General features: G+C 42.3%; 1 protein-coding gene across 2 annotated transcripts in view; it reads left to right on the plus strand.

Annotated features, from left to right (window-relative positions):
• The window catches only part of rttn (rotatin), a 37505-nt gene extending 27283 nt beyond the window's left edge, over positions 1-10222 (plus strand). For both annotated transcript variants that reach the window (XM_049565393.1, XM_049565394.1), the window contains 12 exons: positions 312-462; positions 709-846; positions 1645-1847; positions 2028-2133; positions 4293-4390; positions 4618-4695; positions 5177-5303; positions 7797-7990; positions 8363-8639; positions 9529-9632; positions 9894-9963; positions 10078-10222. In XM_049565393.1, coding sequence (XP_049421350.1) covers positions 312-462; positions 709-846; positions 1645-1847; positions 2028-2133; positions 4293-4390; positions 4618-4695; positions 5177-5303; positions 7797-7990; positions 8363-8639; positions 9529-9632; positions 9894-9963; positions 10078-10157 — 1626 coding nt within the window. In that variant the 3' untranslated portion in view covers positions 10158-10222. The remainder of the gene's footprint in view (positions 1-311; positions 463-708; positions 847-1644; positions 1848-2027; positions 2134-4292; positions 4391-4617; positions 4696-5176; positions 5304-7796; positions 7991-8362; positions 8640-9528; positions 9633-9893; positions 9964-10077) is intronic.
• Positions 10223-10636: the final 414 nt, after the last annotated feature.

The raw sequence follows: 10636 nt of genomic DNA on the forward strand, positions 1-10636 counted from the left end.
CTTTTTTGTTATTATTACTTACCAGAAAGAACCGTGGGTTGGTACAGTACACTGTTTCAGTGCAGCGCCAGGTTGTCTGAGGGCACCTGCAGATTTCGGTGTGGGTGGAATACTCAACAAGCTTCGACTCAAAGCATGCCGTTGTTTTTGCAGCTTGGAAAATTAGCTTTTAAAATAGAATAACTACGTGCATTATCATATTTTCTCCAAGCTTAGCTGCTCAATAAATGTGTGCAGTGTGTTTGCATGCACGTGTGGTTAATTGGTTAAAACGTCTTCCTGTGTGTGTGTGTGTGCGTGCGTGTCTCTAGTTTGGCACCCTGCTTCGGTTCCTGTCCAGCTTTTGCAAACTGCTGCAGTCATGCGTCACGGTGAGCCAGGAGCTGATTGGGCAGGTGGACTTCCTGAAACAGCTGTTGAGTGCTCTGGTGGCAGTGCTCATGTTGGACATCAGAGAATTAGGTCAGCATCTCATGCTCAATCCAAATTGAAGTCTTGATTTCTGAATGTAGTTGTCCAAACACTTCTCAAAATGTTTTCCATGATCCACTGTGTGTATGTCACCATTATGGATCTAAAAAAACAAATGCAGCTCCTATTCATACATATATCCACCTCTCCCTGCAGTATGTTCTACAGTGTGATCCGTGTGTGGCTTTGTGGCTGTCCCGTGTCATTAAATCTGTGACTCACTCTTTCCCTCTTCAGATGCAGGTACCCGGGACGCGGTTTGTGTGTGCTGGGCAGACGTGTTTATGCTCCTGGCTACTCTGGTGAGAAGGGACAGCTCAGCAGCGTACCCATCTGTCTCTGCTGCGCTGGGGAGACGCTGGCGGACATTTGCAGGTACACAGATTCTCCGCTCTGTGTGTGTGTGTGTGTGTTACACTGAGTGAGTGAAGGAGACAAAATTAATTATTCTGGTTTAGGTTCCAGAATTCAATTATAATCATCTATTGTGGATCGTTTCTCACAAATTATAATAACAGATTGTTGTCATTTTTGGAAACACTTTTCATTTAATTTGAGCAGCCCACTGTGGTTTAAGACTCAGGATCTTGATACATGATGAAATCAGGCTGTAAAATAATTTTTCTCCTCAAATCACAAAGACTGATAATCATCATTAGGGTAATTATGCTGATTGCAGTAACTCACTAAATAAGCAGGATTATCATTTTAGGTATAATTGTGCAGCTTTCTTTCTGGTACCCAAAAAAAGGAGAGAAATTCTATCATATTAACACATTCGTTGCATCATTACTGTGAGTATTAACTTCCCTGAGCAGATGCTGGGATGAGATAATTGCATCCTGTCCTCATAGTACCTCTACTCCTCCTACTCATCTTCCTTTGTGATTAATGGCGCAGCAGGGGAATGTGATGAGTCCAGTGAAAGATGAACGCTGAGCCTTTGTGCTTGTATTTATGTCTTTGTGTACTTGTTTATGGTATCTGGGTGTCTGCATACACATTCAGATGATTAGTGTGTTCCCCATCAGTGCGTACTGCCTCAGTCATGGACAAATATCTGTCAGGGGATTTAAACAATGGGTTTGCCATTTTGTCTCTCGCTGTGATTCAGTATGTTTTGCTGTGTCATTCATTAAAAGGCCAGCTCACTCTTTTTATTTCCCCCCACAGGAACATTATCAGTGTGTGTGGACGAGAAGTTCGCAGACCCTCGTCTCCACACAGTGGCTCTGCAGTTCCTCAGTACAGTTTTCACAGAGGAGGCAAAGTGTCTGGGTGCAGAGGTCACAACCTCCAGCTCTAAACATGCTGCTGCTTTGTCTGACATTGTGAACGGTCCCTCAGCCGGCCAGCTGTGTGAGCTGTTGCTGCAGGTACGTGGAGGTGATGGGGGCTCGTTGTCTGTCTAGACTCTGGTGCACAGTGGGAATTAGAATCGACTGAACTTGATTACTTTTTATATACTGTAATGTATGTGCTCACGGCAAAGCTTAAAGAACTCAAAAAGTTTGAATGGAGCGATCACTGTGTCCCTCTTTGACTATCGATGGCAGAGTTTTGATAAGAGGACCCTTCAGGACCCTTTGAGGAAGCTGACAGCCAGAGCTCTGATGACACTGCTAGCCTGCAGTCCCACAGCTCAAAGCCACGCAGCCAAAGGTAATTCCCCAAACCTCAGGCTAGAGCAGGGCTGCCACCTGTTAGTTACTGTTTTGAAAATTTAAAATGGGTCACTAGCTTTTTGTCTGCTGGTCCCCATAACACATGTGGCTTCATCACTCTGTATGTATTTTGTAAAACAACTACTGTTACTTCAATAACAGTGATCATGGTCTCATTTATAAAACAATGCGTAGGATCCATACTAGAAATATACGTATGGGCAAAGGCCAAACATTTGCCCAAAAAATAGAGATGCACTGATACAGCTTTTTCAGTTTTTACTGATCCCAGTGCTGTGGCTTTGAGTATCAGCCGATACCCGAGACCGATCTGATACCATGGTTGACCTAAAAAGCTACATACCTTTACATGTAGAACAGAAAAGACTAGAGGCATCAGGCATTGATGACTACACAGTTCTTTCCTAAGATAAAATGAAACAAGATGAAACAGATTAATCCAATGATGATTTTTTTATTTTTACCAAAAATAACAGCAGTTTAAATAGTGTGAAATACCTCCACACAGCAGATTCTCTTCTTCTCTCAATGACGTAGCTCGTGTCGCAATAGATTTAAAGGGAAAGGATCGCCTCAGGTATAGGTTGCATTTTCCGATACCCGATTCATCTATTTTGATGATATCGGGGCCAATATTCGATCCAGATATCGTATCGGTGCATCCCTAAAAAATATCAAACAGTTTCTACAATCAGGCTTCTACCTCACCATCTGCGTCACCAATTTCCCATCTCTAAATGTTGGTAAGCATGGGTCAAAGCTTCTCCCATCAAGTCTGTTTTTATAGATCACAACTTTGGTGGGAAGTAGCGTACGCCTCTTTATGTATTGCCCTTGCTCTCACTATGCTCTACAGATGTTGGTCCACAGGATAAGAATGGATCTAGCCAAAAAAGTTTTTAAACGTCTAGTGTGTAGGATTTAGGGTAGTGGTGTCAAACAGAACTGGCCCACCAAAAGGTCCAATCCGGCCCAGTGGATGACTGAACACACCTAATATTGATGCACTTGTGAAGGCTAAGAGGTGCCAGGTTTCAGGAGCAAGATAAACAGTTAGTAGCCTTCATGTAATTTGCAGCTTCAGAGGCTTCTCCACCCTGACCAGAATACAGCTCTCTGAAAAAACAATAAATACTTATTGTGGTCATATTCAGAGATGGTGAACATTGTAGTCAATCAGCAGCGTTCGTAGCTTCCACTTTAGTTTAGTGTGTTGAAGCCAGCATTTCTACACACGGGTGGAAATATATGTAAAAATGCACATGTAGGGGACTGACTAACTCGGACATGTTAAAATTGCACTTATTTTTCTCAAGACATCTGGTTGTAAATGGATATTTTTAGAATGTACTTGTGCTTCTTTACAACAAAAGAAGGGGAACATTTTGTAGGTGGTGATATTTGTAAGTCATTATACAATGGTTTTACTGGTCTGGTTCAATTGAGAAGGTCTTTATGTGGCCCATGAACTAAAATAAGTTTGGCAGAATTGGTACATAGTATTCATAACTATGTTTTCATTAGTTTATAATCACCTGAAAATGATAATCATCCTTAGAATGAGCCGTTTATGTCTACATACAGAGCGGGTCATCTCCAATGGAGTCCGCAATTTTGTTCCTACAGTAGCCCAGAATTGATAATCCAAACACTAGCTCTAGATAGGGCCATTCGCATTCTTGCGTCTACCAATGTCCTACACACTTAGCACACAGGAGCAGTGCCAGTGGGGTGCAATCTGCAACCTCACCACTAGATGCCACTAAATCCTACACACTGGACCTGTGAGTCGATTTTAAAGGATTGAAAAAAAGAGTACTCATAGTTATTGTGATTGCTTCTAAATTAAAATTTTTGCACATTGTAATTGCAAATTAACTGAATATTGTGTTCACTCATTTGTAGTGTGTGTAAGCTGTAATTGTCTGTTTGTATTTATTGCTGTAACCCTGGTTATGCTGCCATCTTGGCCAAGGCACTCTTGAAGAGGAGATTTTGCTTTTAATTAGACTTTTTTTTAGACATCATTGAGAGCTATATTTTGTCAGTTATGGTCGATGTGATATTATAACTCTGGATTTAATGTGATGTTAACAATATGCTCCACTCTGAACTCTATTTGTTTTTTTTCCCCAGCTGGTCTAATTGACAGCTGTGTGGAGCAAATGAAGCAGACTCACTCCCAGCTCCACCTGGAGTCCGTCCGGCCCGGCAAAGCCTCCCACCGCAAAAAGGTGAGTAGAGACCAGCTGGAAATTTCCAGTCATGGTGTTTCTGTGCCGTCTGTGTTTTTTTTCCACTGGATATAAAAACAGTCTGAATCCAACACGAATGAGTTTTATGGATAAATATTATGAATATCTCTGGTAGTTCTCAGCAGTCAGTCCCCGTGCTGTTATGGGGCAGTGTTTTCAACGTGAACATTTAAACATATCTTTGTTTTGTTTTTCTATATTATCAGGAAGAAGGCCATTTAAAGGAAGTCAAGCTGACGGTGGATATCCTGCGGAGTGCTCTTTACCGCAACGATGAATGCAAAGTGAGCCTCTGTGTCTGCTTTTTAATTCCCCGCTGCTAATTGGTTTTTAATGGAACCTCAGAGTACCAATGCTGTGCCTGTAAATGAGATTCACCTAAATGTGCACGGCCCTGCTAACATCCCGGCAAGTTTAGCTTCTTAAACCCTGTAATGGCATTACTTATGGAGCATATTAGCTGGTTTTTCATTTTCTAAGTGGCCTTTCAGTCACTGGTGGTTACCTTGGACTAAATAGCCAGGGAGGCTCTGCTGCAGTGTTTACCCCGCCATTATTCTCCTCTCCACGTGTTCCTCCTGCACACTTACCACAACATTGAAGTATTTTATGTTGATTACTGCCATCTGTGTTTGTGCTGTTGTATAAATCAGGGTTTCTCTAATGTATGTTGTGTGCATCTGTAATCATGCACATGCCTGTATGTGGGCTTTTATAAATGCAAGTGCATGTGTGTGTGTAATCCATTTATATTTCTGTGTGTAGGTTGTAGCCACAGATGCTCGCCTCACACTGGCACTCTATGCTCTTTGGCCTTGGTTCTTATTGGACGACCACACTATGGAGGCAGTTCTGGAGCTCCTGTGTGTCTATACGGCCAACTGCACCACAGGTCTGTTTGCGTGTGTGTGTGTTTTGTCTGTCTGCATGTCTTATGTGTTTGTGTAGGCACTGTGCCTGGCCCGTGCCTGCCCATCGCCTCTGTCTGTGGTTAGCAATCTGACTGAGTCACACACACTTCACACTAAGAGTTCCATTGTCCTCTCCAGTGACCGCTGAACAACATTGTGTATCACTGTATAAGACCAGCGCCTGCTCGCCTGCCAGTCACAATGGGCACAGTGTCAGGATCTGGGGATCAGGCTGCATGGTTGTCTCACTGTATGTATGGCAGCGGGTTTCAGACCAGTTGGAGATGATGTGGGGAAGCACAGAGCATCTCTGTGTTGCCTGCGATATTGGTATTCCATCATGCAAATGTAAGGGCTGTGTATGTGGAAATCAGAAAGGCGTGTAGAAAAAGGCTTTTTGAGTAGAGGAAAGGCAAGATTCATGGGGAGGAAACAGTGAGGAAATTTTACTTTGATAAACGGCTCGTGGTCCCTTTGATCTGTTTGTGTGTGTGATGTAGTTGTGCAATGGAAATCAGTTTCATCAGTGGAGGAAAGGAAGTTTCATGTGCAGCGCTTATGAACGTTTCTGTGTGTGTGTGTGTGTCTGTGTCTTTGTTTGATTGGCACCGGTTCCTCAGTGGGTGCATGTGCTCTGATCTAAACTCACTCGCTTTAGACCCCTCATAAGCTCAAGCTGTGAAGCACCACAAATCAGTGAAGTCAGGCACAGTATTTCCCTAAAGGTTAACTGAACAGCAGGTTGTGTTCAGGCTGCATGCAGCCAGGCTTAGTATTACACCATCCACCCTCAGGCTACCATTTCTTCTCCTGAGACTGCCACATTTCTCCTGAATGTTTCATCTCCAGTCTACCTCCTTCATCCAAGGCTTTGTTTGCACTGCTAGTTCAAGTCAGATTGTTGTTTTCATCTGTGCCACACATATTTTCACAGATATTTTTGTAGCAGCCCCAAAACTCCCACAGACAGAAACTAAAAAAAAACAACTCTTCTATGGAAAGATCATAAAAAAATGGAGATTTGTAGCAGCGGTGGGAACGCCTTTGACTCACATCAGTGGAGTAGATCCATTATAAAGAAGACCTCCCTCGTCAATTCTATGATAGACCAGCTTTCTTGACAGGTATCGAGATAACCTCGGGCTAACATCAGCATACGCCTGTTGCTGTATGTTTTCATTGCAGGATTAGCATAACCAACAAGCTGTCATGTCCTTCATTAAGCAACATCAATCAGTGTCACACGATGCCTTGTCAGTGCTCTCTGTCTTAAGCTTGTTAATTTCTGTATGTGATCTACAGCTGCAACAATTAGTCGTGTCAGTTATACTGATGTGAATGTGGTGCGGAAAGACAGATATTTTTATTTGCTTCACTTATTTGTGTGATATATATTTGTGTTTACATTTCTGAATGGCCTAAATTGTAAATAAATTGTGGCCATAGCCTCAGGCTAAATTATTTCCTTTCCTCCCAGAGTAGGGGCATGCTTTTTTATCATCAGTCAAAGTGCTTTCATGGTGAATGAAGATTAAAAGTCAGTTTAAAGATATAAAACATTCATGGCTAAATCCATCTAATTCTTCATGTGACACTTAATTGCTTCAGAATTCTATTCCAAACGCTGTTTTACGATGACGTAGTGTCTGTTGGCTGCGACTGCTCTCTCTGAGCATCTGTATTGTTCCCACTAAGGTGAAGTTAATTCTCTGTGTACAAGAGTTCCAGTCGTCTTCATCATTTTTGTCATTTGCTTAGACAGCTTTTACAGCAAACAAGCTGTGCATGCAGCCATGCAGAGATGTTTTGGTACGGTGAGCAGACAGCCGTGCAGCCTGACAGGTCAGTCTTTATTTTAGCTAGTTGGCTGCAAGATAAACAGTAAGAAGCAGCCAGTGCTAAGAAGAAGGGGGAGAGAGTGTTACAGTGTTTGTATCAGATTTTTCTGGGTCATAAAAGTGGCTTAATGCAATATTGTGTTTGCACATTTTTCACTAAGAAGCATTTGCCCCCATATAAACATTTAAATGTTAAATTATAAGGTTGGAAGTCATGTTTGCTACAACACAATCCACCGCACTGGATGTAACCGCTGCCCTCAGTCGAGGAGGATTGAATAGTTGTTTTTTATGTCAGCACAGCCACGTCAATCAGCAGCACTCTTCACAGGCTGCCTCGGGGACAGAGGGCATGCTCGTGGCCTTCATGCATTGATTGCTGCTCTTACCATTAAAGACACAGAGTGCCCATTAGAAAATGGTAAATTATTCCTTTAAAATGACCTCCAGCCTCGATCTGCTGCGCTTTTAACCACTGTAAATAATCTGCTCCTGCCTACACACGCTTTACAGTGCATGGCATGACCTGTATATGAGAGAAGTGACGCCCACAGTATTCACAATCTTTATCTTAAATTTTGATCTCATTAAAAAAGATTAATCACAGAAGTACTTGTGGTTGTTTTCTTCTTTCAGCGTGCAGTTGTGTTTGTGGCGGTGGCCCCGCTGTCACACCAGGATCTAAAGCCACCCCTGGTAGCTCTCTGATGCACTCTGTCATGAAGCTGGCCTCGGGGGTTGCCCCAGATAACAGCCCTGTTCAGAAGCTAGCCTTCTGTCTGTTGGCTAACCTCGCCATGTCCCGTGACTGCAGAGGCCTCCTACAAAAGGTACAGTTTCTGATAACAAAGTCAAAAACGTGATTTGTTTTGTAAGAGTGAGAATCAAAGAATGAAGAGCACCAGTTTTTCCCTAAATGGAGCATAACTCATTGATAACTCAACAGTTATCTTTAGTTCATTGTAACTTGCTGTGAAAAACAAATTTGAATAAGTTTAATTTTAACGTGATATGCAGTGTTACAGAATTTAAAAAAACAGCTTGGCGCTTGCTATAAATAAACATGCGCTTCTCTCACACTTAGCCTGTCTAAAATCTCGCCCTCACACTTCCATGATGCTGGCTGGGGAAATATGTTATAAACTAGGGAGCAGCTCTTAATGATCTGCTCACATGACATTAAAACTCTGCTTGCTTTTCAGAATAATTTCCTACAAGCCTTCCTGTCAGTGCCAATACCCAAGGCGGGTGGTGTTAAGGCCACGTCTGCAGGCTGTGGAGGTGTCGGGAGCCTACTGGGCCTGTGGCTGAGGCTGCTGGTTAGCCTCTCATCCACGGAGGACGGCCAGCAGAGTATCCTTAGGGTGACCGGAGTTCTGGAGCTGCTGGCAGGACTGGCACCGCATCGGCGCCATGCACTCCTCACCCTTCACAACCTCTGCTTCTGCCCTGCCAACAAGCCACACATCATTGCCAACGGTATGAAAGGAAAGCAGGGAATGAATATATTTATCTCACGCAGGGATATCAAAGTGTTAAAACTGCAAAGTACAAAAAGCAGAGTTGTTTTTTTTTTGATAAATCAACCATTCATCCATCCACAATTTAAGTCATTAAGTGTGGTAAAACTCTGAAGATGAATCTCGCCTTTCATTTTGCTTCTGTGAGAACGACAGACCACAGTGGGAGTTAAGATGCAGCAAGTGTGAGGCCGTGTTTCTGCTAGTCCAGACAAATTGTCTCTCATTTTCTTGGTAGGCAGTCTTATCATATACTAAATGTTACTTTTATCATCTGATTATTCTGATTGCTCAACCTAAAAGATCATAGCATTTGATATTAAATGAATAGTTAAGCATTTATTTAAATTTAGGAGAGTAGGAGGAAGTCAGGGAGAAGACTATAAGACGAACGTATCCCCCCCACTTGCAGTGCAAGCTGTAGGTGGGAGCTGCAGGACCAGGTGGGTGGAACCTGTTGTGTAACATGATTTTTGTTTCCTGTGGAAAAATTGCATTTCCTGCCTATGTGTGCGTGCAGTATGATCTCAATCAATCGATCATCTTACAGGAAATGACTTATATGACCACACTGCCATTGTTAGATTTCCATGTGAATAAATAAAAATGCGACACTAGTGAAGCTGTGCGGCATCAGGAAATGACCCAGATAATACCAGTGTGGTGACTCGTATTTAGTTCATCAGCTATTTGCTCATAAGTTTTCCAGGTCAACAGATCTCTATATGCTGAGATCTGTGTTTTGTTAGCTAGAGTCCTTTTAAGGTGTTGTTCTTGTTATTTTTGTCAATTAAAAAAAAATCCCCAGCAGATTAATAGTCATGATTATCTGCACACCTTTGTTCCAGACAAAGCCATGAAGGTGCTGCTGTGCTGCTTGAACAGTAAAGTGATGGAAACCCGCTCTATGGGAGCATCTGCACTTTGGGCGTTGCTCCATAACAATCAGAGGGTACACACATGCACAAACACACACACATACATCCGAGCACTTAAACTTTATTTTACTTGTTAGTATTAGAGTTTATTGGTGATATGTCAAATTAAATCCTGAGGTCGCTTCACTCTGTCTAGTCTTCATTGTCCTCTCACATATAGAAGAAATGACCAGCCTTTTCTTTTTAATCTCCTGATTACAAACCGAAAAAAAGAACTCTCTCAGTTTCAGCCTCATCAACTCATCCTAATCTGTCTCTCTAATTTCCCCTCAAAGGCTAAGACCACTTTGAAGTGTCCCTCTGTTCGATTGAGAATCGAGGAGGCACGCACCATCTCTAAGAAGGGTATGCATTTATTCCTTTTGATGAAGATGTATCAGTACCTGCTGTGATGCTGAATGTGGACACAAGGTTTCACATGTCCTGTTGTTGACGACTACTTTTTTCTTTTGACCACAGATGCGGAGAACAAACAGGATCCTGTGAATGCCTATCTGTTGAAGTGCCTTGAAAACCTCTCCCAGCTGCTAAATAACTGATTGTATTTATATTGTTTTGTATCATGTTCTATCAAATATTAATAATTTTGATATTAAAGTGTCGAGTGGCAGATTTGAGTGACTCTCGTCTGATTTCACCGTAGCAAAGTGTTCACATTGGTATACAAACATACAAGGTGATGGCCTCAGGAAGTTTTCCAGCTGTGGCTTTAAACACAGTTATTGCGGTCGTGGTGGTGTTCTGCTTTTGTTCAAATCATACCACCTTGGTTTAGTCGGTGATAACCAACAGAACTCTGACCCAGTTTTTCACAGACACTGAAAACCATGTGTTTACAGGAAACAGCAAGACTCGGAGTCTACAGCCGTGTCAGCAGCTCTGCTTTAAACTCATCACCATCAAATTCTAGTATGTCGATGTTCAGCAGGTGTAACGTTTACTATGTCTACTTACATCGGTTATTTAAGTCAATTTTAGCTTAATAAATTCTCCTTGTTTTAAGTAAATCTTTTGTGTG

Source organism: Epinephelus fuscoguttatus, linkage group LG21 (assembly GCF_011397635.1).
Source record: "Epinephelus fuscoguttatus linkage group LG21, E.fuscoguttatus.final_Chr_v1".
Lineage (NCBI taxonomy): Eukaryota > Metazoa > Chordata > Actinopteri > Perciformes > Serranidae > Epinephelus > Epinephelus fuscoguttatus.